Raw genomic sequence first — 27965 nt, forward strand, 5'->3', positions numbered from 1 at the left:
GCTGAAGGCCTTGCTAACTTGCTGAGGCTGGCCTCAAATTTGTGATCCTCTGTCTCAGCCTTCCGAGTTGCTGAGATTACATGCATGCTCCACTATGCCTGGCTTCCATTATTAACATATTGATAAATATTACTTTTGTATATACTTACACATAATTTACATAAATAAGATCACTGTGAAAGTCAATGGATAGATAATTTATAAATAGAAAGGTTTATTTTGGCTCATAATTCTGGGCCAAGATTGAGGGTCTGCATCTGGTGACTGCCTTTGTGCTGGCAGTCTGAAGATGGCATAATGCATCATATGTCCCTCCTGACTGCTCTTTTTCTATTTTACATAACCACTAGTATTCATTCAATCATGGGAGCTTTACCTTGATGATCTTTTCTAATTCTAATCATATCCCTAAAACCTCACCTCTAAACACCACTGTTGGATTGAGTTCCTATTCTCTTAATACCTCACAATGGAGATTTAATTTCAACACAGGAATCCTTGGGGGACATACACATACCATATTCAAACCATAGCAACAAACAGACAAAACCCGAAAACTCCCCAAAAAAACCAAAAAACCCCATGTTTTTTCACACAAAAGTTCTTATTTATAAGCCTGTTAAGTCATTTCCAATTTTTAACTAATATTGTAATGAACATTTTACATTTTGTGATTCTGCCTTTGGATAAATTCCTAGGTGTATCACTGCTGTTCAAAGGTATGTATATTTAACATTTTGATATATGTTGTTAAATTGTACTTCAGAAAGACTGAGTCTATTTTTGTTTTTGAAAGTTAAATCCAGGGACACTCTATTACCAGGCAACACCCCCAGGCTCTCCGTCTTAAAAAAAAATTTTTTTTTTTTTTTTTGAGAGAGGGTCTTGCTAAGTTGCTGAGGTTGGTCTTGAACTTGTGATCTTCCTTCCTTAGTCTCCTAAATTGCTGGGATTATAGGTGTGTGCCACTGTGCCCAGCCAGCTTCATTTATTATTTTTTTATTATAAAAGTGCTATTTTAAAAATGTAGTTGTTGCAGGCCTGTAATCTGAAGTCTTGGGAGGCTGAGACAGGAAGATCTCAAGTTTAGTGGCAGCCTGAGCAACTTAGCAAAGCCCTAAGCAATTTAGTGAGACTCTGTCTCAAAATAAAAAAATAAAAATGGCTGGTGATGTGGTTCAGTGGTTAAGTACCCTGGGTTAAATCCCCAGTACCCTCCACTTCAGATGTAAACATTATACACAGAATTGAACATTCTTGTAATTCTTTTTTTTTTTTTTTGTACTGAGGATTGAATCCAGGCTATATCTCCAGCCCATTTTAAAAATTTTATTTTGATACAATCTATCAAATATATGAAAAAATGTTCAACATCACTAGCAATTAGGGAAATGCAAATCAAAACTACATTGAGATTCCATCTTACTCTAGTCAGAATGGCAATTATCAAGAATACAAGCAACAATAAGATTTGGCGAGGATGTGGGGAAAAAGGTACACTCATACATTGCTGGTGGAACTGCAAATTGATGAAACCACTCTGGAAAGCAGTATGGAGATTCCTCAGAAAACTTGAAATGAACCCACCATTTGACCCAGTTATCCCACTCCTCAGTTTATCCCAAAGAACTTAAAATCAGCATACTTTGCTGACAGTCACATCAATGTTTATAGCAGCTCAATTCACAATAGCAAAACTATGGAGCCAACCTAGGTGCCCTTCAACAGATGAATGGATAAAGAAACGGTGGTATATATACAAAATGAAATATTACTCATCCTTAAAAAAGAAATTATGGTATTTGCTGATAATTGGGTGGAACTGGAAAATGTTATGCTAAGTGAAATAAACCAATCCCAAAGAACCAAAGGCTAAATGTTTCCTCTGGTATGCAGATGCTAATTCACAATAAGGGGCAGGTGGGAAATAGAGGTAATTTGAATAGAGGGGAGTGAAGGGAGGATAAGGGGCACGGGTGGGGGTGTGGTGTGTAGAAATGATAGTAGAAGGTATTGGACATTATTACTCTATGTGCATATATGATTACATGACCTGTGTAACTTTACATCATGTATAACAAAATAAATAAGAAGTTATACTCCATTTATGTATGATGTGTCAAAATGCATTCTACTCTCATGTACAACTAATTAGAACAAATGAAAAATAAAAACAAAAATTTTTATTTTTTTTATTTTGAGACAGGGTCTTATGAATTGCCTGCTGGCCTTAAACTTGCAATTCTACCTCAGTCTCCTGAGTAGCTGGGATTACAGAAGCACCATTGCACCCAGCCATTTTTTGTAATTTTAACCCCAAAGAAAAATACCATTAATCCTTTTGTTTGTACTAACATATACTATACAAAGGAATCATATTATGCATTTTTTAAACAATTGTTTTCTTAAAACTTAATGCATCTTATGTATTCTCTCTTGTAAATATACAGAATTCTACCACATTTTTTTAACAGTTGTTGGTACTGAACTACATGTATCAATTTTTCTCAGGCTGTTTTATTATTTTTACCTCCATAAGGATAATTTTTAGATGTTTCTTCCTCAATCACTTCCCTATAAAGTTCAAATACCACATACATACTGTTTATCTGTTTATGTACTTTATGAATACTTATGCTTTATAAAAAATGAGTTCTGTTTTTTTGTTTCAAGAATCAATTTTCACCCCTGTACATTATATCTATGATATAGATGTTTCAAACCTTAAGTTTTTCCACATGTACTATGTTTGATATTCTAATGCTATATTGTTAATACTTTATAAATATTTTGTTTCTGTAGGATAAATTTCTAGGATTGAAAATTATATTAAAATATATTTAAAAATTTCTTCAATACTGCTAAAGATTCTAATACTATTTTTCAGCATAGCAAAAGTTATCTTGGGGTCATAAAGGTAAAAATAAAATAGGTTATTGAACATGAAAACATATTGAGAGAGATTAAATAAATAACTGGCATTGAACAGCATTGAGAATCAGACTTCGGGGCTGGGGATGTGGCTCAAGCGGTAGCGCGCTCGCCTGGCATGCGTGCAGCCCGGGTTCAATCCTCAGCACCACATACAAACAAAGATGTTGTGCCCGCCGAAAATAAATATTAAAAAAAAAAATTCTCTCTTTCTCTCCTCTGTCTCTCACTCTCTCTTTAAAAAAAAAAAAAAAGAGAATCAGACTTCAACTTTTTCATTTAAGTAACTGAATTTGCAGTTTATTCTGTAATGATGACTAAAGTGAGGATTTAATTATTTTCTCTCTTAAATCTAGCTAATTGGCCTTAAACACTTAATTTATCGTATATGGTGAGCCAGGCATGGTGGCACACATCTGTTATCCTAGTTACTTGGGAGGCTAAGGCAGGACAATTGTAAGATTGAGGCCAGCCATGGATTAATTTAGTGAGAACTGAAGAATATAGAGTACATTACAGAGTAATACATTTAAGACAAGACACAGCAGAAAAAGATATGATTTAATAATGCACAGCTCTGTTTTCAGATGTTTTGAGTAGTAAATGACAAAAAACTATGTAAAATCTAAGTTTAAGTATAAAAGAGAGTTTATTGGCTCATTTAATTGGGAAGTCCAGTGGTAAAGCTAGTTTTTAGGCATGTGTGGATCCTTGGGCTCAGACAATAGGTTATTGAACATGAAAACAAATTGAGAGAGATTAAATAAATATCTGGCATTGAACAGCATTTATGAGATAATGCTGATTCTTGACAAATGACTTCCTTCATTTTTTTGGATTTCATTGATGTTGAATTCTCCAAAATCTTGCTTTATAAATTCATTATGTTTTATACATAATCTCTCCTAGCTTTTCCCCCTAAAAAAATCAATAAGCCTCTCAGTACTGCTCTTTTCAGCTCCTCTCCTAATATTCATTGAACAACTAAAAATTGTTTAAAGTTATGATTGTCTTAATCACTAAATGCAGTGGCCTTGGATCCTCCTTGATGACTTGTTGTTTCCGTAGTATTAGTGCTGACTGACCTTTCCCTCGTGTCACCTGGATTCTTAGTTGCTGTGAAATTCATTCTTCTGAAGTTTCTCTTTCTGATGACTTCTTCCCTGTTTACTTTGTCCATTCCTCCTTACCTTCTTTATATGGGGGTGATTCTCAAGGTTCTGGCTTCAAACTGTTTCTCTATTCATTCTTCTTCTTGGCAATCTCAAATACTTTTTTTTTTATGCATGGTAGGGGGATTAAATCCAAGATATCTCTACCACTGAGCCATATCACCAGCCCTTTTTAATATTTTATTTATAGACAGAGTCTCGCTAAGTTACTAAGTGCCTTGCTAAATTGCTGAGGCTGGCCTCAGCCTCCTGAGCTACCGGGATTACAGGCATGCACCACCACGCCCAGCCAGCCCTTTTTATTTTTTGAGATAGAATCTTGCTAAATTACCCATGGTTGGTCTTGAATTCAGAAGCTCCTGCCTAGGCCTCCTGAGAAGCTGGGATTATAGGTGAGTACCACCACACCCAGCATTATAAGCTTCTCTAATTAAATCCTGCATTTCCTATACTACAAAGCACTTTGTCTTGTATTTTCATTTGTTAATTCAACATACATCAAGTACCAGATGCTGGGTAAGTGGTGAAAAAATGTGTTTTCTGCTCTTATAGGGTTTTAAATTTCATAAAATAACAAATTCATAATGTGATATATGTCTAATAAAACTTTATTGAAAGTGAGTCTTACATCTTTGAATTTTCTTTCATCTTTTCTTTCCAGACTTCTGTTTTACATTCCTGTATCCGTTCTCCAGATAAATCCCACAGAGTTCTGAAACTCAATAGTTGAATTTGGACACACAAATTAAATTTGTGGACACACATTAATGATAAATTTTCCCCATGCTCAACATATCCTCATTACCTAGGGTATATCTTGGTCCTTTTTAATTTTTTCCTCTCTCTCCATATTTAATTCTTTTAACTTAAACACGTATCACTCTTGTTTAGGCCTTTTCACCTATGGCAGAAAGCCTTTTCACCTTTGGTAGAAGTTTAAAATTTGTTTGTTCTGTATAATATTCTTTAAAATATGACTTTCCTGTTTATCCTGAAAAATCAGAAAATCTGACAAATACTATGTCTTTCTGTGAGAATGAACTGAAGTTTTAGATGGAACATCTAAACTCAGCCATAATCCTATCTATCTTTATCACTCCTTATCATTTCCTCATTTATGAAACCTTTTTAGTCCCTAATTTAGGGACATGCAGTCTCTGGCCTAGATGATCACAGAATTAGTTCTGAAAGGGATATTAAGAGTTATAATCTTATGCCCTTTACCCAATCATTTTTTGGGGGGGTGAAACTAGGGGTTGAACCCAGTGGTGCTTTACCACTGAGCTACATTCTCATCCCTTATTTTTTGAGACAGGATATCACTAAGTTGCCTGGGCTGCCCTCAAACTTGCAATCCTCCTGCCTCAGCCTCCTGAGTTACTGAGATTACAGACAGGCATGGCCACCATGCCTGGTTTACTCAGTTTTATAAAGGATTCTATTATATGCAATTGGACCTTCCACTCCACCTGGCTGGGTTGTCTCCAGTCTAGTTTCACTGTCAAATCTCTCACCCATAGCTTTCATATAGAATTTTCAGGTTCAAGATCTTTGTGCTTAAAACTCTGCTTTTTAGGTACCATATGCCTAAAGAATGAGGTGTTTATCAGGTAATACCCTACACAAGCCAACTTTCTGTGAAGTTCTAGATTATGGTTCTTTTTTGGGGGGTGGGGTGGAATGGTGGCTGGGGATTGAACCCAGGAGCATTCTACCACCAAGCTATACCCCCAGTCCTTTTTTATTTTTTTGAGACAGGGTCTCTCTAAATTGCTCAGGTGGGCCTTGAATTTGTGAGCATACTGTCTCAGCCCTAAAAGATTATGATTCTTTCTTTTTTTTTCAGTTAGATAAACAAAAGTTTATAATATACTTTGCCACCTATCATGTACTTATACTTAGGGCTTATATCATCCATTTTATTTCTTTTAAGAAACACCTAGGGAATGTTAATAAGATTTCTTTAAAATACATAGAAATATGCATAGGAGAAAAGTGCACCTTAAAATATTGGGAAAATATCTAATATTTAATGTGTTTGAAAAATCATCTTGAGTCAAAAATAGTCCTATGATTGAAAAGATTAGTAAATATTGGTACATTTCAAGAAAAATTAGGAAAAAACCTACAATACTTGAAAATTACATAATATCTAATAATTCTTATGCAGTATTACTTAAAAATAAAAAAAGAAAAACAATAAAATATTAAATAGTCTCAAGAACAGAAAGTTCATACAAATGCGTGCGTGCACACACACACACACGACATAAATGGAAGTTCCTAATAGTGATGAATTCTGATTTTTTGGGGAGGTACTGGGGATTGAACTCAGGAGCACTTGACCACTGAGCCACATCCCCAGCCCTATTCTGTATTTTATTTAGAGACAGGGTCTCACTGAGTTGCTTATCATAGTGCTTTTGCTAAGACTGGCTTTGAACTCAAAATCCTCCTGCCTCAGCCTCCTGATCCTGTGCCATTGCATCTGGCTAAATTCTGATTTTAATAAGTGCTGTGCATAATTAAATATTCTAAGAAACAATTTTTCTATTAAATTGGTAAAAATTCAATGACTTTATAGTATATTCTGCCAAAGATTATGATTCTTTTTTTTTTTGTGGAACCAGGTATTAAACCCAGGGCTCTCAACCACTGAACCACATCCCCAGCCCTTTTTATATTTTATTTTTGAGACAGGGTCTTGCTAAGTTAATTAGGGTGTTGCTAAGGCTGGCTTTGAACTTGAGATCCTTCTGCCTCAGCCTCTGGAGTTGGTAGGATTACAGGTATGTGCTACCATGCCCAGCTGATTATGATTCTTAATAGCTTAAGCCAATAAGTCTGTGTGAGAAAGATAAAAGATTACTAGGTTGACATTGTTACAATGTCCTTAAAAATCTGTCCCCAATCTTTTTAGCTTTATTCTCCTGTGTTCACCTGCATATATCCCATATTACTGAGATTTTTGTGAGGATATGTATGCTGTATCCAAAACATAACCTATGCTTTTCCCAGTTTTTGATTCCATTTACTGCTCTTTTCTCTACCTCAGTTATCTTTCCCCTATCTCTACTTGGCAAATCTACTGGAATGCTATCTCTTAAAAATAGTAGTTAAGAAAGTGGTGGATGGAATAGACTTGCTTAGAAATCCTGGTTCTTTCCTTTAGCAACCAGCTTATCTTGGACAATTTATCTAATCTTGGTAAATGTCTAGTTCTTCATCTGTAAAATGGGATAGTATCCCCATTTTACAAATGGTTGTTTTGAGAATTAAAATGAACTAATGAATTAAAGAGCTGAGCATTGTATAGGCATATTACATGCAAGAAATGACAACCATAAATATTACCTTACTGATTGAAAGTTTTTATGTACTGTAAAATCCCATCTCACTTTTTTGACTAAAATACTGTTATTCAAATTAGTTACTCTAGTATTTATCATACTACCTATTCATCATATTATACATATAATAGATGACATCAGGGACTTTGTCTTACCTGTGTTTTAATTTTTCACAGTACTTGCAATTACTTAATTGATGATTGTAACCTTTCTTGAGATGTTCCTAAATTACAATAGTAACAGATGAATCTTGTATCACTTCCTTATGAGAAAGTGCTAGAGACCGAACCCACGGCCTTGCACACAATACACAAATACTCTACCATTGAACTATGCCCCCAGCCTCTGGGAGAAAAATTTTGCAAAAAAGAAAAACCTTATGGGCCACATCAAAGTATATTTTATTTTTGTTTTAGTTGTTAGGATTCTTAAGAGTCCAATTTGTGCTACCCCTTTGGTACTTACACAGGAACTTTTGGCATGAGTTTTTGGGAGTATAATATATGCCTGGCTTTATTTTGTTTTCCAATTACCTTTTGTCAATCATTTTCTCCTATTATAGTGTATATCTTTTTCTAAGTATGTCAGTCTTTTGTGAGAGACATGGGACATCAACAAATAACACAGATCCATAAAACATTTATAATAGTTATTAGAGCTGGTTAAAGCTTTTTACTTCATTTGATTTCCTGTTTCATAGAAAGACTGTCATCTATTTCAAGGCAGGATCAATTCCCAACTTTCTGCCCCAAAATGCTTATCTGCATCTTTTAAAGAACATTTTGTCTTAACAAAATATATTCATTGATTAAAACACAGATAAACAAAAAAGCAGAAGAGCTAAAAGACACTGTGTGGTTAAGAACCATTCTACACACTGATTTCATACCCACTTTTCTCTCTAATCAGAGTATCTCATAAGCATTTTCTTATAGTCTTCTACATCATCATTTCTAAAAAATATTTTTTAGTTATAGGTGGACACAGTATCTTTATTTTTATGTGGTGCTGAGGATGGAACCCAGTGCCTCATGTATACTAGACAAGCGCACAACCCTAGCCCTACATCATCATTTTTTGATGGTTCAAAGCATCCCACTGACTGTGCACCAGAGTAGCAATGAGATTGCATCTCCACAGAAATATCAAGGATACTCTTAAACTAATGTGAGTGAACTTCTCTTATCTGAAACTATCATGTTTAAGCAGTATGGGTATAAAATATTTAATCTGTCTTTTGTTGGCAGACAATGCTGTAATGAACTCTACGCAGCTCAATATATATTTTCAATTTTGATTATTTTGAGAAGTTCCTGCAAGTATACTTATTCAGTCTCAGAATGTACGCATTTTAAGGATTTTGATAGCTCTAAAATTCCTGGGGGTATCAATTTCTGTTCCTACCTGCAATGCCTGTTCCACTGAATCCTTGCCCAACACACATTTTCTTTTTAATCTCTGACAATTTAACAGGCACTTAATGTGACATTTACATTTACTAATAATTCAGCTTGATATGTGCATCTATAGCTCTTGTGTGTGCATGTTTGTGTTTCTTTTTTGAGACAAGGTCTTACTATGTTGACCAGTGCCCTGTTGGTCTCAAACTTGTGGAATCAAGTGATCTTCCTGACTCTCATCCTCCCAAGTAGCTGGGACTACACCACTACACAGACTATATTTTGATATATTTTTGTTACTCTTTTGCCAATTTGTAATAGTTCCTTAATTCTGAACAGTCATGCCCACTTTGACATCCTCCTACCAAGTTCTATCTCCAATCAATTTATGTACTTGATCTATGGATCTCATTTCCTCTTGTGTGTGTGTATATATATATATATATATATATATATATATATATATATATATATTTAGTTGTTAATGGACCTTTATTTTATTTGCTTATTTATATGTGATGCTGGGAATCAAACCCATTGCCTCACACATATGAGGCAAGCTCTCTACCGCTGAGCTACAACTCCAGCTCCTCCTCTTGTTTCTTTAGGGAGTTAGTCAGTTATCCTCTTTTTTGGCAGTATCTAATCTCTTCCAGGTTACCATTTTTTTTCCTCTTGTATTAATACACATCAGTAAGTCTCTCTCCTATTCGGAAAAATTCCAATTTCTTTCTTTCACTTGCCATTCTCCTCTGGCAACTAAACTTCTTTTCCTTTACAGCTAAACTTCTTGAAAGATTTGTCTTCACATTCTGCATCCAAACTCACTGCGAACAGATTTACAGTAAGGCCTCAATACCTTCTTGTTGCTAAGATTTTTAACATCACAATTAATATCAATCATAGATGAAAAAAGCAAAATGGTTTTCGCCAAGTCAATTTGACTATGTAAAAAAAAAAAAACAACCAAAACAAACCTTAGGCAGAGAACAAAAATTGATAGGTAATACATTAAAAATTTAAGCTACTTCTGATAGCTGGATTACTGATAAATTATTTTTTAAAAAATTTCCATAGTTACAAAAACAAGAATAATTTACTTTCACATTAAAACACATTATGATGTAATTTAGAAATTCTCAATTCACTTTCTAAAAGGAAGCGGAAAACTAGAGAAAGGACAGGGAGAAGCCACTGGACTGCACTTCATTTCGCCTCAATACTCAAAAGAGGGCGCGACCCAGATTCCCACGTCCAGCACTCCCGCAGTGAAACGCGACCCGGTAACCTCCCGATTGGATGATCTTCTTTGAGGAGGGCTCTCTTGGCCCTTTTGCTCATCCCTAAAGACCTTGAGCATCCCAACCTTTTCTGCTAAACGCTCCAAACCGCAGATAACTGTCAGTCGCCTCCGGTTGCCCAGGTAACACCCACAACCCCATTCCCGCCTCCTTAACTTTTCCCAGAATGCCTCACGCCTTCTCGCTCACTCACTTCCGGGGTCGGAGGCGTGACTTCTTCCGGAAGTAGATGCCTGTTGGTCTTCCGGGGGCGATTCCTGGAGGGCTGGGGTTATTATAAGGTGGAGTCGTGGCGTATTCGTAGGAAGGGCGGCGGGTTACGTTTTCTTTCCTAACGTTGAAAGTGACTGGAAAGAGAAGGAAACGTAATAATCTTTCGGAGCTTTGTTGACTCAATAAGTGGGTTAGGTGTTAGTTATTTTAAAAAGTGCATATTTTAATTAGTTTGATTTAACCATTCCACAGTGTATATATATTTCAAAATACGTCGAACACCACATGTGCACTTTTTGTCAATTGAAAATGAGTTGAAACAGCATTAAATGTTAAACAGCTGGAAGAGGGTAAACACTTTAAAATTATATGTAACTTCATTTGTTAATGAGATAGAATTGAACAACTTAATTTCCTATAAAAAGCATTTATTTTTGCTTTAGAAAATGAGGGCCAAATAAACACTGAATTGTACTGAATGCCATGCTTTTTCCAGCAGTTTTACGACATCATAAATATTTTTGTGTCTTATACTGCTAATGAGTTCCATAAAAGAATTTTTAGCCCATAAACACATTTGTTCAGCATTCTCCTTTTGGCAACAGTAATTAGAATTTTTATAGGACTTTGCTAAAGTTCTTCTTGGTTGAATAGCTATTTTAAAAATATTAAAACAAACAAACAAATGAGGGCAAGCACCTGGCGCCATGGTGGTGCACTCCTGTACTCCCAGCTAGTCGGGAGGCTGAACTGGAGGCCAGCCTGTGTAATTTAGCTAGACCTATTTTGAAATAAAAAAAAATGGCCAGGGGATATCGCGCTGTGAGAGAGTCCTTGGGTTCAATCCCCCAGTACTGAGGTGGGGGGCGGTCAGATAAGAAAATGAAGACAACAAAACAAAACCCCAAGACAAGACCTTTAAATCTCACCAACTTAGAGACAACCACTGCGAACACTATGGAGTTTTCCACTACTATGAGATAGTAACTAAAAATTGAAAAGGCAATCAATCACATTGTATGTACTGTTTGTAACTTGAAAAGCTTTTAATGAGCGTATTTTATTAAAAGGCACTCGTTTGCATTATACTTCTTATTGGACATTTGAGCATTTCTGTCCTTTTTTTGTTTTACTAAGTGCTACCATGGAGTAATGAACAGTTTTATAGCTAAATCTGCCCACACTCTCATTTCTTAGTGGTAATTATTTTTGTCTTTTAAACTCATTTATATTTGTACTTTCTTCTCTGATGCCTTCTCATTCCACCTGTGTGTCCTTATACTGTATGTGGATAAAGTTGGACATTTGGCATCCAAAGCCCACTCAAGTCTGGCACGGTGGCTCAGGTCTGTAATCCCAATGACTCAGAAGCTAAGGCAGGAGGATCACAAGTTGGAGGCCAACCTCAGCAGTTTAGGCCCTAAGCAACTTAGTGAGACCCTGCTAAAAAAAATAAAAAGGGCTGGGGATATTGCTCAGTGGTAAAGCGCCTCTGGGTTGAATCCCCAGTACCAAAGCAAACAAACAAAAACCAAAACCACCAAAACACCCCACTAATTAGAAAAGCATTTTTATGCTTATAATAGAATTGAGGAAAATTCAGAATAATATAATAAAAATTTTAATACTTATATGACCACTGGTATTTTGGTATAATTTTTTACTGTTACTTTAGTAGTGAGTATTGAAAAGTGCTAATTTAATGGCTCTTAATTTGCATGTTTTGCTTATTCATGTAGCTGAATAATCTTTTAAATAGTATTTAAAATGTTTACAGCTATAGTCCATTTTAGGCCCTACATTCTCTTTCCTTCAGTATTCCAAGTTAATCACACTGAATTGTAATGATTTAATTTTCTGTATGTGTGTGTTTTAGTTCTATAACAGGATTGAAAAGTGGTTGTGTGGTCCTAGATAAATTATTTTATTTTACAAAGGGAAGTACTCTTACCTGCAAATTAGAGATAATATTACATATTTTTGAAGGGTTGTAGTGAGGATTAGAAATAATGTATCCAAGGTGAGCTCAATAAACAGTATCTACTTTTTCTTTTTTCTTATAGCTTCAGAAATCTCTTCATAAGCGGTGTTCATGTTTTTATAATATTTTAAATGTGAGTAATGTTAGCATCCCACTAAATTTAGATATTTACTGAGCAACTATGACACAAGGCACTGTTTATCTCAAGGTCTTGTGACCCTATATTATTTAGATATATTTCCTGTGTAAGTCTTAAGCTGCTCCTCACTTTCACCGGTTTTATTCATCTTTGTTTCCTTAGAAGGATCCTCTCCTCTCTCTCCCCTCCTTTCTCCTCCCCTCTCCTCTCTTCTCCCCTGGGTAGCTTACCATGGGGTGCTCCCCTACTGAGTTACATCCCCATCCTTTTATTTTGATACAGGGCCTCATAGAGTTGCCCGGGCTGGCCTCTATTTGCAGTCCTCCTGCCTCAGTCTCCAGAATACCTAGGATTACAGAAGTGTGCTACCACGCCCAGGTTGTTTCCTCAGGCTCTCCATTCTGCAGGCACCATTGTAGTGGTGTTGAATGTGTGAGCTGAGCTGAATAATTTAACGGGAAAAGAAAAACACACAACTTAGATAAAACCTGGCTTGTTGTGATGAAAGCAGTAACAGGTATGAAGTACTTTGTACTTTGGGAGATCTGGAGACATTAACTTAGATTAATATCTAAGACATGTTTTGACCTGGGCTTTAAATCATGGGGAAAAAAAAAAGGGCTTAAAAATAGGAGTAACAAGATGAGTTCGGGCTTGGAGGTAGAAGTAAACAGCGTTTTGTTATCTCAGAGTTATTTGGGGTGGCAAGAGAGTAGGGTAGACGAATGGGTCCAGATGAACCAGAAAAAAAGGAGTTGGGTTCCACATCTTGAGGCTTTTGATGTGACAAATCATTCTTTGGAATCAAATGTTTGAAAATCAAGATTTTCAAACGCTCCTGAAAGGTACTGTTTTCAATATGGTCTGGGCATGGTTTGGTAGAGTGGATCAGAGGGACCGCAGGAGTCAGAAAAGGTGGACAAGAGATAGCAACTGGCCTTTCCTTGGGCAAGGTAGGGAGTGGGAGGATTGTAGAGGCCTTCAGCGGCAGAAAGGGACTTAGTGACCAGTGTTGGCCAGGAAGAGAGGAAGGAGGCAGGAAATCCAGCAGTTCAGCAGAAAACTTCATAAAGGTGCTTTTGGGGACCAGCCACCTACACCGAGGGGCAACTGCGAATCGTGAGTAGCCGGAGTGCTGCCTGGGAGGGCAGCCGTCAGTCCCAGCTCCGCCCACCTGCACGAACCTTTGGTCGCGCGTAGGGCCTCTCGCCCCGCCCAGAGGCTGTAGCCACGCCCCGCTGGCGTCCCTATCCGGGCTCAGCGACCCTGCCGCCCAACGTCCACCGTCCTGCTTAGCTGCTGGTTGGCTCTGGGGAGGAGGGGCCCGGACCGTGGGGTTGGTGGGAGTGAGGTTACCTTTTCTTGTATCACACCGGAGTTGGATCTGGAGGAAGCTGCTGCAAAGTCTGCAGCGGCATGGCGGGAGCTCCGGACCAGCGCCAACCTGGCCCCGCAGCAGGGGAGCAGCTGCAGCAACCACAAGTCTCGTGCCAAGTCTTCCCGGAACGGCTGGCCCAGGGGAATCCCCAACAAGGGTTCTTTTCCAGCTTCATCACCCATAACCAGAAGTGCCAGCAAATGCTCCTGAAGACGGTGGAAACAAGTAGGAGCAGTAACCTGGAGGCTGGGGGTCTGCGGGGTGGTGTCTGACACCGAGTGGGCGAGGAGGGGGCCTGGACCCTTCTTCTCAGCCGGGGAGCTTTGGTTCAGTCTCAGTCGCTGCCGGTTTCAGGCACCTCTGCGTAGAGTTTAGGAAGATCTAGCATCTTGAGGGCGGAGACGGGGGCCCAGACCTTAATTTCCACATCAGAGGAGGTGCTGAGGCCTCGTTTAGCACTACTGTTGCTTGTGGGATGAACAAAAAGTTGGGCTAGGAGTTTGCCCTTTTTGGTCAAGTTCAGTGATTTCTTATATAAGTTATGAAGTAACAGGGAGACTTTATGGTCAGGGTGAGGTGGGGTTTAAAAGAACCCCGTTAATTAAGGCATTCTTTTTTTAATTTTTTTTTAAAAAATTATTGGTTGTTCAAAACATTACAAAGTTCTTGACATATCATATTTCATACATTTGATTCAAGTGGGTTATGAACTCCCATTTTTACCCCGTATACAGATTATTGTTGGCAGTGCAAAACCAGTTTTGCAAACCTGCTCTTCATTGTGAGGGTTTTTTAACTTCAAGCATTGGTGGGCTACCACGCATAGAAACCTTGAAAAATTGTGTGTATATACACCTACATGAAGTTTTTTGGGGAGAAAGTTCATAGTTTCATCACATTCTCAAAGAGGCTCACGGATTCAAAAAGATTAAGAACTACTGCTGTGGATTAAATAGGGAGACCCACGGAGGCTTGTCTCTCAGTCCCAGAGATATTGCACTAGAGAAGATTTCTTAACTCCTTTGCATTGAAATAGACTTCCTAAGTCTACTTAAGATAGGTTTAGTAAAGTTTTAAACATACTTGTCCTATAGCAAAGTTACTGTTAAACAGCTGGCCAGTCAAAAGTAGACTTCCCAAAGATTTTCCAGCCTTTGGATTACTTGCATATAGTGAATCAAAGGAGATGGGAGGATGAAAGGAAGGAAATGATAATGACATTATATTTACTTTATAAATGTGAACTGAATGCTTCCTAGGATGTGTGGGAAGAAATACAAAGAGGAGTAAGGTCCCTACCTTTAAGGCATTTACAAGTGGAATATAGTGGAAAGAACCTGGGCAGTAAAGTTAGATATGAGTTCAAATTCTGGTCTTTCTTTTAAGTTTGTATGGAAGAGTGACTTAACCTGTCTTATCTGTAACAAAATAAAACAAAATAAAAAAAACCAAAAGGGATGAACAGATAATCACACCTCTTTTAGGGTTGTGAGGAATAGATTTGAAGAAGGTAAAGTGCCAGCATATCAGGAGCTGAATAAAGGGTAGCTTTCTTACAGCAGAAGAGCCAAATAGTGGAGGACAATTTGGGATAGGATGTGAGGAAGTTGGGGTGCTGACCATGATTCCGTGCACCTCAGCCTTCCAAAGAGAAAGCCCTTAGTTGCTTGAATAATCACTTAAATATGATGCCTGGCATCTGGTATATACTTATTTAGTAATACTTATTATTAGTAGTAATATTTCTGTTAACACTGAGAAGAACCAAGTTAGTAAAGCAGTAAGCTATACCTTGCTACTTTTCTTTTACTCACCTATTTTTGCATTAAACATTTTTTACCCCCCCCCCCCCCCCGTCTTCCTGTACATTTATATTCAGACAAGATACGTGCATGCAAAGTGTATATTAGAGGCATCTGGGTTCATTGTATTTTCCAGGAGTAGTCACAGGCTCAAGTCTTAAAAGTGGACAGGCCCTCAGGAATCATTTAGGATTCTCACTCCCATGCAGGAAAACCTCTGTGCCATCACTGTCCAGATATCTATATACCTCTCCTGGAACAGGTTACCTGTTTTGGGAGGCACTCTCAGGCTGCTTGTCTGTTGTTTCCAACTTTAATTGTTGGAAAAATCCTTTCTCATGAGTTGAAATCTGTCACATGTGACTTTGGTCCTCATGCCACTTTTTGAAGCATATTGACTGAATCATCTCCACATGACACCCTTTCAATACTTGAACCTCTTGTGGTCCTAATTAACTCTTTTTTTTTCTCTTTCCAAACCCTCAAATCCTTTAGAGCTTCTTGGCAAGCACAGCCCCCCACTATTTTAGTTGCCTTCCCCCATGGGAGAGCTTCAACTGGTGAGTCCCATTTGGAGTATGGAACTTGGAATGGGACCTTGTGTTACCAGTGCTGTCTGGTCAGCACAGAAATAGTGTAGCTATGTCATTCTTCATATCTGGAAATTATGCAATTGCTTCTTTCTATGAATGTGGCTCAAGATTCCTCCACTCTTTTGGTATACACTGTAATTCTAAATGTTTGATCATTTAACGGAAAATGACTTTTTTTTTTTTTTTTTGGTACCAGGTATTAACTCAGGGGCATTTGACCACTGAGCCATATCCCTAGCCCTAGTTTGTATTTTATTAGAGACAGGGTCTCACTGAGTTGCTTAGTGCCTCACTAAATTACTGAGGCTAGCTTTGAACCCGCGATCCTCCTGCCTCCACCTCCCGAGCCGCTGGGATTACATGTATGCGCCACCATGCCTGGCCTACAAATGACTTTTGACACTGTTTAAGATGCTTGGTGGTACCACCTTCATGTTTGTATTAGTGTTTTATTTAATTAAAAGTTTGCTTTGAAGTTAATTTAAGTTCACATTTCTATGCTCATTTTTTTGCCAATTTTCAGATGGTATGATTTCCTTGTGACTTGTGAATTACTTTTTTTTTTTTTTTAAATATTTTTTAATCGTTGTCAGAACTTTATTTTATTTATTTATTTTCATGTGGTGCTGAGAATCGAACCCAGTGCTTCACATATTCGAGGCAACTGCTCTACTACTGATCCCCAGCCCCAGCCCTGTGAATTACTTTTTGATAATCTATTTCTATTTGGATAATTTAATTGGTGCAACTTTTCCAATTAGCATACTTAATTGAACCAATATCTTTTTAGATCCATATGTCAAACTTCTACTTGATGCCATGAAGCACTCCGGTTGGTAAGTAATTCTTGTTTACTTTAAAAAATTTTTTTTAAATTTTGAGACTGGGTTTTACTGTGTTGTCCAAGTTGTCATCCAGGTTGTCCTCAAACTCATGATCCTCTTGCCTCAGCTTCCCAAGTAGCTGGGATTATAGACATGTACCACTGTGCCTGGGTAATTAAATCTTTTAAAAGTGCTGTTCTATATTCTGACTGCTAAAATAAAAAAACCCGAAAAGCTTTGAGCTACTTCAGATTTCTGACTTCAGATCATGAAGACTTTTTCACGGATAGTGATTGCCGTATTCTCTCAAGGCAAGCCTGGCTCTTCAGCTGTTTTTTGACCTAACTCAGTCTCTGGCTCTATTATTCACCTTGGAGATTTAGTAAATACAACGTTCAAATCTTTCTTTCTTTCTTTGGTACTAAGGATTGAACCCAGATATGTTCAATTATGAGCCACATCCCCAACCCTTTTTAAATATTTGTTATTTAGAGACAGAATCTTGCTGAGTTGCTGAGGCTGGCTTTGAACTAGTGATCCTCCTATCTCAGCCTCCCAAGCTGCTGGGATTACAGGAGTGTGCCACCACACCCAGCCAAATCTTTCTTGTTAGTAATCTTTCTGGCCTTTTTATTCCACCAGCCTAGGCATTGTCCTTAATGGAGGACAGAGTGTTCAGAGTGTTATGTAGGAGTCTTTTATAGGTTTAACTTTGAGGGGATTAGAAGAAGTAACTTCTGACTTCCACTTAACATTCCAACCAAAGGCAGGAACTTGGGCATATTTCCAATAGTCTTTTTTTTTTTGAGTGAAAAGGTTTATTTTCTTTATTTTATATTATAATATTTTATATGAAAATAGGAAATACATCACATATCACGGTATCCAATTCAGTCAACCAAATGCTTTATGGAATCACATAGAATTTGAATGAGGATCAGTTTGGCAGATAATCTCCCTATTTTCAGGTGAGAAAATTGAGTTCTGTAGGTATTAAATTGCTTTCCCAATGTTTCACATCTGTTGGTGGCAGAGGGGATTTCCTGTATTTTGGAGGTTTCTCCAAACTTCTGGTCCAGGGCTATTTTCCACATATAAACTTCTCTTTTATCTGTTCTTGCCTTTTAGTGCTGTAAACAAAGAAAGACACTTTTCTTGTGAAGATTGTAATGGAAATGTTAGTGGAGGTTTTGATGCTTCAACATCTCAGGTTGGTATCTTTGTTTTCTCTCCTTTAATCCTTTCTTATGATATTTTTCTGAGCACTTTCTACATTCTGGATATTCTGTTTCATAGATTTTGTGTAGGTTTTTAAAAAAGTTTAAGTCATGGTCCTTCCTCTTAAGGAGCTTATATTCTCTCAGAAGAGATAAGACACAAACAGATGATTATAAAATTTTAGGCAGATTCAACTATTTCAGGTAGGCCTGCTGTGTTAGTCAGCTTTCCATCACTATGATAAATACCTGAGACGATCATCTTATAAGAAGGAAAGGGTTATTTGGTTCACAGTTTCAGAAGTTTTAGTCCTTACTTGCTTGGCTCCCCATACCTTTGGATTTATGGCAAGGCAAGGCAGTACATCATGGCAAGAGTGCATGACAGGAAAATGCTCATCTCATGGTGGAGTGGAAGTAAGAAAGAGAGACAGTGAAGGGTCAGGGTCTCAATATCCTGTTCAGGTGCACAGTCACAAAGACTTAACTTCTTTTCCCCATGCCCCATATCCTAAAGGTTCCATCACCTCCCAATAGTACATCAGGTTAGAACCAAACCTTCAACACGTGGGCCCTTGAGGGACATTTCAGATCCAGGCTGCAGCACTTGGTACCACAATGGAAAGTGATGTGATTGGCTGAAAAATACCAAGGGATTGCTACAGGATATAAAGCTTCTTCAGGGGCAAAGACTCAGAGTTGTAGTAGCCTGAGCATAAGTGGTGTGCTGTGAAATCAGCAGGCATGTTGAGCAATGGCATGTGGTCTAGTTTAGGTGGAAGGCAGGAACGTGGGCGTGGGGAGAAAGGGGAAATAGAATTGGAAAGAATGGTGAGCTAAGTAAAAGGGTTACACCTTAACATGGTGAGAAGTGATAATTACCTGTGGAAGTTTCTGATCCGAAGTAAGTTTTCTTAAAGTTGCTTTTCATGGTACCTGGCCCATAGTGAGTATTTAATGTTTCATTGTTAGTTTTAAGTCCTTGAAGAGTTTTGACAGAGTCTTGAAGGTGGTAAATGGGTTATGTCATGTGATGATTGTAGGTAAAGGTGTTATAAAAGTAACTATTTCCAATTGTATCTGTAATCCTCATTTAACTACACTTAACTGTTTTGCTGGTGAATTTCATATGTATTTTGGTTATTTGTAATTGTTGTATAGTAATCGTGGGAAAAGGCAGAATAGTTCAAGGGTGAGAATTTTGGGTTTTGGCAAGTTATTTTTATTGTTCTTGGGCAAGTTTTTTCTTATTCTCAGTTTCCTCATTTGTAATTTGGTATTCACAATACTGACAAGTTTCAAAATGGCTCTTGGTGAGTTCATCTGTTGCTTCACTCTGGGGGTTAAATAGTGTGGACCTTTTGAACTTTCACATTAACTTTTTTTTTTTTTTTTTTTTTTTTTGGTACCAGGGGTTGAACCCAGGGGTACTTAACCACTGAGCAACATCCCCAGCCCTTTTTATTTTTTAATTTTGAGGCAGGTCTCACTAAGTTGCTTAGGACCTCACTAAATTGCTGAGGATGGCTTTGAACTTGCGACCCGCCTGCCTCAGCCTCCCCTGCCACTGGGGATTATAGGCACAGGCTGCCACACCCGGCTTCCCTTTTTGTTTTTTAAATTAAATTTTTCATTCATATAGAAGAGTAAAAAACCTGTATGTCCACTTTCATTAATAAAAGAAATAGCTGTACAACTGTAACCCAGATTCGAGAAGCGGGACATCACCAGGATTTTAGAAGCCTGTGTGCTCATCTTTAACCACATCCCTTTATTCCTTACCCTGAGTTTTGGAAATCATTACTTTTCTGAATGTTTTACCATGTACATATACAGATTAGAAATGTACTGTTCTAGATGCCTGCTTTTGTGCTTTGTATCTAGAATGCTTTGAGTTCTATGTAATACTTTGTAGTTTTTTTTTTTTTTCCAGTACTGGTGTTTGAAACCAGGGGTGTTCTTACTACCAAGGCTACACCCCTGGCACTTTGATTTTTGAAACAGATTTTGGGTAAGTTGCTGAGACGGTATATGTACATGATAAAACACTCAGAAAAATAATGATTTCCAAAACTCAGGGTAAGGAACTTGTGGTCCTCTTGCCTCAGCCTTCCGAGTTGCTGGGATTTAAGTTATGTGCCACCACACCCAGCTTTATGAAATCTTACAGTAGATTGTCTTCTGTAAATTAATTCTTTAGTTTAACATTGTGAGATTCTTCCACACTAAATAAACCTCTCTGGTTTATTTTATTATCTGTAAAATATGGGTAATTATTATATCTATCTTATAGAATGATTTTGAGAATTAAATGAGATATCTCTAATAAAGTTGCTTATCATGGTGCGTGGCCCATAGTGAGCATTTAGTGTTTCAATGTTAGTTTTAATCACTTTTATATAGTATTCCACTGTGTGAGTGTTACAGTTTATCCTAATATTGATTGTTTCCAGTTTTGTTGTTATGAATGATGCTGCTATGAACATTTTTACCTTTAGTCCTAATGCACATCTGCAAGAGTTTCTCCAAGATACAAGCCTTAGAGCAGAATTTCTGGGTCTTGGAATATATATACACTGGACTTTAGCTGGTCATGTCAAATACTTTCTTCTCAGGGTTTCATATACATAACACTCTTTGGTTACACCTTTGATACGAAACCCTTCTTCTCGTCATTAACTATTGAAGTCCTTTTATCCTTTGTGTACTTACTTTTTCTTACTTTGTATTCTGCCAAGGGTATCTCATTAATTTTTCTAGGTTAAAATCTCTTTTGAACTCCACATTCATGTATCTAAGTGCCCATTGAACACCTCTCCGTGGATGTTTTAAAGGCAAATTAGACCTGACATGTCCAAGTCCAAATTCATGATTTTTGCATTCTTTGTCACCACCCAACCTAATTTTTTAAATTTTGCATATTTCATTTGTTTGGTCTTTTAGCTTTTCATATTTCAGTGAATGATTCTACCATCCATCTTATTACTTAAGCCAGAAATTTATGGATACTTTTTATTCCTTCCTCATCTTCTACCCATAACCAAATTTTGTCCAGTTTGCCTCCTAAATTCCTCTTTTAGTCTTACCATTCTAACTCAGGTACCCCATTCTCTGACTCTTGCCTAGAATATTTCATTAGCCTAGAAGTAATTTCTCTGCATCCAGTTTTGTCATCTTCTGCTGCTTCATCCAAGTATAGTAAAAAGGATAAAAACAACATAAAACAAAAGCAGTGGTCTATGTCAGCTCTCCCCCTCAGTGGCTTCCCATTGTTCTCAAGATAAGACAGGGGAGTCTTTTGGTCTCTGCCTTCCTCACCAGCCTCATCTCAGGCCTGCCATGGCCGACTCTGGGCTTCAGCTCTTTGCCCTGCTTTCAGTTTTCAAATATTCTGTGCCTTTAAACAGACTAGATCACCGTATGTTCTTTCTCACTGTATATTCTCAGAACAACCTGAGTTTTTCTTGATGACAACTGTCATTCATATTTTTAAACATTTTGGTAAGTATTTATTAATTTCTGTGTATTAGTAGACTGTGAATCTACTATTAGGTCTTAATAAATAAATTGAATAAATAAATTTTAAATGAATATATAAAATTTCTGGTACATATACTAGTGTCTAGTATTTAGGAAGTGCACAATAAATGGTGTGTCATTATTGGCTCTCTTGTGTCTTATTCTTACAGAGTCCTGCTCAGTGTGCTATTTGTGAAGATCTTTTTGGGAATTTTTCCTGGCATTTTTTTCTTATTCTAATAGAATGGGGACAACGGTGTTCATTTATTGTTCAGAAATGTGCTAAGAACTATTTTAGATATATTCTTGTTTAATTCTCACAATTCAATGAGGCAGGTACTGTAAATGATCTCCTTTTTATAGTTGAGTAAACTTGCCCCAGTTTACCAAGTTAGCAAGGACTGGAGTTGGAATTTGAATCTGTCTCTTTCATTCCAAAGTCCAGTCGTAACCACAGGGCTATGAAATACAAGATAGCTCAGTGAGGACTCTTATGGGAATAAATGTCCTTGACCCAAGTGCCATTGTGATCCCGAGAAAGGAGAAGGGAGAAAATAGTTATAGGGAAGGCTAATAGAGCATGCACGTTGAGGACTGGGACTTGACAAGGAGCAGGTGTGGGGTTGGTGAAGAAGAGTAGCCAGAGGCATTCCAAGCAGGTGAGTTCACAGGATCATGTAGGAGGTAAGGTAGAATCTGTGGAACGAAAGTAGATTTTAGAAATACGTGAACTTCTTTTATTTTGGTGTCTTCTAGATTGTTTTGTGCCAGAATAACATCCGTAACCAGGCCCACATGAGCAGAGTGGTCACCCACGAGCTCATTCACGCATTTGATCATTGTCGTGCTCATGTCCACTGGTTCACTAATGTCAGGCATTTGGCCTGCTCAGAGGTGAGTTTCACTGTAGAAGACACTTACATTTTTTCCCCAGAATACTCTGTGCTTTACATTTTATTCAGTATAATTTGCTTAAACTTACTGCTTTTCTTATTGTCACAGTTCTACTTTAGTCTTGAATTTCTATATTTATATATAGAATATACATATAATCTATATGTAACTAATAAATATAATTTTTGAGGTACAACTAGAGAAATTTTAAGTATATTTTAAAGTGGTATTAAATATAACTTAAGGCCCAATAATAATGATGACTGACTTTAATTATAACAATAAACCATTTTTTCCTATGGAATAAGTTATATAACATTAAATAATATAATATTTAACATTTACTGAGGGCTACATGCCAAACACTATTCTGTTTGAATGGATTCTTATTTAATCTTCGCAACAACCTATCAAGGAAGATATTCTTATTATCCTTGCTTTACATAAGTGGAAATGAAGCATTTGTTTAGATTCGTAGTTAGGAAGTGGCAGAGGCAGGGTTTCAACCAGGGTTCTTAATTAGTTTGCCGTGTTAACACATCTTCCATAGGTAAAGTCCTTGCTTGACCCAGAATAAAACATTTAGTTTCAAATATATAACATAAAATATATTTATTCATAAGCACTTTGGATTCCTTTCACATGTATACACACATATGTTCCTAGAGAGATGTGTATTCCATACTGCTATTTTATTAATTGAAGAGGGCATTGTAATGAAAAATTAAAAAAAAAACTCATATCAATCTCAAGCTTACACTTTACAACTTAGATTATTTTTCTTTCCCATGAAATTAATAAGTGACCCCACTGCATCTAATTATATATAATTCATATTATTTGGAGAGTAGATTGAAACCTGAGTTTTTAAATAGCTCTCTATCTTGGGCATTTAATGCCTATTAGCTAGTTAAGTGTGTTAAGCTCCTTGGGGAATGAAGCCATTCTCTTCGCAATGAATTAGAAAAAATGTTGCCAGAGGGTGTGGAACCTATGTGGGTAGTTCCAAGACTTTTTAAAAAAATCTATTGAAATGTAGCAAATTAGAAAATATGTTCTAACTGCAGTCTGTCATTTTCATAGCATGAGTGCTTTTGAATGTTCTTGGTTCTTTGTATAAAGAATGTTTTTAATTCTTTGTAATTAATCTTTCATAGTTAAGTCAAGGCCCTGGAGAAATGTCATGATAGGGGATCTAGGGAAAGTCTAAGAGAGTTTTCCCCCATGTGGACTGGGGCTGGGAGGAGTCCTATGCTCAAAGATATGTCTTAGATACCAGTGTGTCCAGTTTTGAGCTCACTTTGCAATTTGGTTCGTAGATCAAAATACTCTCTTGAAGTCCTTTTGGTAGTTTCTAGAAGTGCTTATATCTTGTAGAGATATGGACTTTAACTTTTACTTTTAACTTTAACTTTTTTTAACTTTTGGTTTAAAAAAAATAGTTTTGTCTTAAGGCTATGGGGTAAAATTTAGAAAATTCCCTTTGGTAAGCGAATGAACTTTTCTCCAACCTCAGTGTATTTGATGTTGTCTACTATAGGTCACAAATGTGTGCTTTTGTTGTTAATAAAGAAAATTCTTTAAAAGAAAGACTTAACTCTATTCCTAGAAAAACATGCTAATTTTATATTCTTTCTCAGTTTTAAAAAATTGTTTGCTATCATAAAAACACAGGGCATGAGCATTTATTTTCTTTTTGTTTGCCTTTTTTCTTTGTGATAGGTTCGAGCTGCTAACCTTAGTGGGGACTGTTCACTTGTAAATGAAATATTCAGGTTACGGTTTGGATTAAAACAACACCATCAGGTAAAAACTAACATGAAATCACCTACCCTCAAGAGTATTAGGATTGGAAATAATGAATGAAACAATGAAGTACATTAGTATTTGAAATTTGAAAGAACTCCTTATTGAAAAGCCCATTTAACTGAGTAGATGGAATTTACTTCTGCTTTACAATTACAGACAAACTATGTGTCTAGGAGATATTGGTAGTGAAAAGGGCTTTGCTTTTGCCTCTAGGATACTTTTGGATGGGGGTAGATGAAGAATAGAAGGAAACCACAGCCTGTCTTTCATTCTAAAGTCCTGCACTTACATTTGGAAGCTAACACAGTATTCTGGAGACAAATTGTAATTCCCTTCAGAACAGACTGCATGGGTAAGGATCAGTGTCCCTGATAGTTAAGTCAAGGCCCTGGAGAAATGTCATGATAGGGGATCTAGGGAAAGTCTATTTTTAAAATCGTGTGACGAGGCAGTATAAAGCTCAAGGATTGATAATGGAAATGAAAAGTTCTGCCCACTGCTCTCAAGGCTGTGTCCATGCTGGGGAGAAAGACTGGTTAGAGGTTTTCTGTGAGAAGAGCTTGTTGGGCTGATTTGTGAAGTTAGACTCATCAGGATAGCAGTTTCAACCAGATATAAGGAGGATAGGCTTGGAATGACAGAGAGGCCTTTGGTTTCCAGAGGAAAGAGCAACTCAACTCTGGGGTGGAGGGGTGGAAAGTCATAGCGAATTATTAATAGAAATTGTGAACTCAGTGAGCTGGAAGACAAGCCTGATGCTTGGAGAGAGCAGTTATTCTGAATGGATTGATTGGACCATTAGGCTTCCAGTCAGTGCCAAGTCAACCCAGTGTACCTACTAACTGGTCATGCACCACATGTCTCTTACCCACTTCCCTGGCAAATTCTCTGTGTCACTGTCAGTGGAGAGAATGGAAGCAGGGTGTACATTAGCATATCCTAGAACTAATAAGAGGATAATGTGATTAAAGCATGAGCTCTGGGTCCACGGTCTTTGAAAGAGAAGTCTCTCCCCCTTTTTACCATTGAATAAAAGAAAAGAAACAGAAAATAAGTAAAACTAGCAACAGGTTGGGAGACAAGTGGAAGTAGTAGACCCTGGTTGTGGGAGAATGGAATCTCTGCTTCTGAACCCAAGAAATGGAAACAGTAGGTCCTGTAACTGACTGTAAGATTGCACAGTTATACTTTTATTTTGATAGAAATTTATTACATGTAGAAAGAAGTAAAGCTAAATTGTGGTTTACATTTGTGTCTTCCAACCATTTGGCTTCAGGAGACAGATTTTTTTTTTTCTTTTGGTTCTGGGGATTGAACTCAGGGGCACTTGATAACTGAGCTGCATCCCTGCCGTATTTGTATTTTATTTAGAGACAGGGTCTCACTGAGTTGCTTAGCACCTTGCCATTGCTGAGGCTGGCATTTAACTCCTGAATCCTCCTCCCTCAGCCTCCCAAGCTGCTGGGATTATAGGCATGCACCACCATGCCTAGCAGGAGTCAGATTTTTAGTTCTTTTTTTTTTTCCTCTAGAAAGAGAAATTTCCTCTCTCTGGCAATTGCTGTTGTGGCTTCATATGGTTCGTTTGTTTTCTTGTTCTTTTATGCATGGCATTTATTTTTAAAATCAGCGTTTGCTGGATGCAGTGGCTCAGGCCTGTAATCCTAACTACTTGACAGGTTGAGGCAAAAGGATTCCAAGTTTGAAGCCAGCCTGTGCAACTTAGTGAGACACTCTCTCAGTATAAAAAATAAAAAGGGCTGGGGATGTAGTTCAGTAGTAAAGTGTCTCTCAGTTCAATCCCTAGTACCACCAAAACATCATCAACAACAAAAACAAACAAATCAGTGTTTGGTGTAACTTGGGTTGAGAAGCACTGGTTTATATTCCAGTGCTAATTCCAGTTTAAGCATGTAGACCAAGTTAAATTAGAACTGGGAAAACACAGAGAAAATTGGTGCTTGTCATGATGCACAGCCATCAAATCATGTTTTGATTATTTTTTTAGGAAATGATCAAAAGCTATTCTTTTAGTTTTGGACTGGAGTAGAAAAAGATGAATTAAAAGCTCTCCAAGAACTGGAACAGCAGGCTCTTATATTTCTTAAAATATTTAAGTTAGAAGGTTGAAAAATTCCAGTCACTTACTGTGTAACATTAGGTAAATTATTTTCTTGGTACTAGAACCTTAATACTTATGCAAAGAACAGTCAGGGAAAAAAAGTTTTGTTTAATTTTTGTTTCTGTCTAAAAATTAAGGCATTTTCCAAGTTTGGATGTATATGTGTGTGATTTTCTATTGCTGCCAGGGAAGAGAGTGCCCTTCTTGAAGGAAAAGTTAGCTAGCATTGGTCAACTGAGAAGGAAGAGAGGTGAAGATGTGAAGTATATTTTAAATGTAATTAAATTTTATGGAAATCAATTAGGACCTTGCTTGTAGACATTTTTTTTTATGTGTGTGATTTTGAAAATTGGGAATTACCATTTAGCACACGTTGCCTAAAACTTCAGAGAATGACATCTGCTTATATTATTGGAAAACATGAGAACATCGAGGTCTGTCTTATGCCTAGAAGATTTTAAGTCTGGCTAAACATTTTCCATAATTTGAATTACATTTCTGTGTTTTCTTCTTTTGAATGACAAATTAATAAAGTAATATGAGAGTAAATTAATTTTAATTGTGGTTCAGACATTATATAAATTGATATTTCATGATTAAATTTCACATAAAATGAAGGCCACATACTTTTCTTTTTCCTTAGACTTGTGTGCGAGACAGAGCAATTCTTTCTATCCTGGCTGTTAGGAATATCAGCAAAGAAGTAGCTGAGAAGGCTGTTGATGAAGTTTTTGAATCTTGCTTCAATGACCATGAACCTTTTGGAAGGATCCCACATAATGAGAAATATGCAAGATATGCTCATAGAGACTTTCAAAACCGGGATCGATATTACTCAAATATATGAATGACATTTTATATTACAGAGCTTCAATCAGCATGAAGAAAAAAATATGGTTCTCAAGAAAACAAATGTACAAAATATAAATGATCAATTAAATACAGATAAAATGCAGAAGATACTTTAATATATGATCAGAAAGAGTAACAGGCAAAAAATGAAATTGTTTTAAGCCACAAGGTTAAAATTATGTCTTTGGAGCTAATCATTTGCTAATTAGGATGAATAAATTACATTTTGTATTTTTTACTGTATATTTGTATTTTTTAATATTTTATTTATTATTTTGATTTATTTTTATTACATGAGATTATTTTAAAATCTGATTATGAAACCTATGAAGTATGCCCTTGTCTGATGTTGATAGGGGATCAAAGTTGATATTTACATTAAATGTAAAGAAAAATGAACTGATCTCATTGTAGGACATTTTAAAAAATATTGTCATAATTAAAACATGTAAAGAATTAAAGTTGAGA

The 27965-nt window shown here is 36.9% G+C and overlaps 1 protein-coding gene and 1 long non-coding RNA gene across 5 annotated transcripts; one reads left to right on the forward strand and one right to left on the reverse strand.

Annotated features, from left to right (window-relative positions):
* Positions 1-9615: 9615 nt before the first annotated feature.
* Positions 9616-13980, reverse strand: LOC308658098. Of its 2 annotated transcripts, none has more exons than XR_014024138.1 (3): positions 13844-13980; positions 10348-10501; positions 9616-9680 (listed from the first exon to the last, which is right to left on the reverse strand). It is a non-coding gene; the product is annotated as an uncharacterized lncRNA (long non-coding RNA). The 2 variants fall into 2 exon arrangements; XR_014024139.1 differs by having other exon boundaries at positions 10332-10501.
* Positions 13695-27908, forward strand: ATP23 (ATP23 metallopeptidase and ATP synthase assembly factor homolog). Of its 3 annotated transcripts, none has more exons than XR_014024256.1 (7): positions 13695-14090; positions 17051-17096; positions 18213-18294; positions 22577-22714; positions 24437-24520; positions 24737-24875; positions 27289-27424. XR_014024256.1 is itself a non-coding variant. In XM_081311876.1 (7 exons), exons 3-7 carry the CDS (start codon positions 18015-18017, stop codon positions 27490-27492), a joined length of 546 nt encoding a protein of 181 aa, XP_081168002.1. In that variant the 5' UTR covers positions 13999-14090; positions 17051-17096; positions 17946-18014; the 3' UTR covers positions 27493-27908. The 3 variants fall into 3 exon arrangements, 2 of the variants coding, with proteins under 2 accessions (XP_081168001.1, XP_081168002.1); XM_081311876.1 differs by lacking the exon at positions 24737-24875 and adding an exon at positions 17946-18052 and having other exon boundaries at positions 13999-14090; positions 27289-27908; XM_081311875.1 differs by lacking the exon at positions 24737-24875 and having other exon boundaries at positions 13697-14090; positions 27289-27905.
* Positions 27909-27965: the final 57 nt, after the last annotated feature.

The sequence above is a fragment of the Spermophilus citellus genome (genome assembly GCF_964194105.1).
Source record: "Spermophilus citellus genome assembly, chromosome: 10".
NCBI classification, from domain to species: domain Eukaryota; kingdom Metazoa; phylum Chordata; class Mammalia; order Rodentia; family Sciuridae; genus Spermophilus; species Spermophilus citellus.

Excerpts from the sequence above, each read along its gene's own strand:
- ATP23 (XM_081311875.1), top strand. The coding sequence starts at position 13,904 with ATGGCGGGAGCTCCGGACCAGCGCCAACCTGGCCCCGCAGCAGGGGAG. Across the intron at positions 17,097-18,212 it reads GCCATGAAGCACTCCGGTTG|TGCTGTAAACAAAGAAAGAC; the intron begins GTAAGTAATTCT and ends CTTGCCTTTTAG. Across the intron at positions 18,295-22,576 it reads TTGATGCTTCAACATCTCAG|ATTGTTTTGTGCCAGAATAA; the intron begins GTTGGTATCTTT and ends GGTGTCTTCTAG.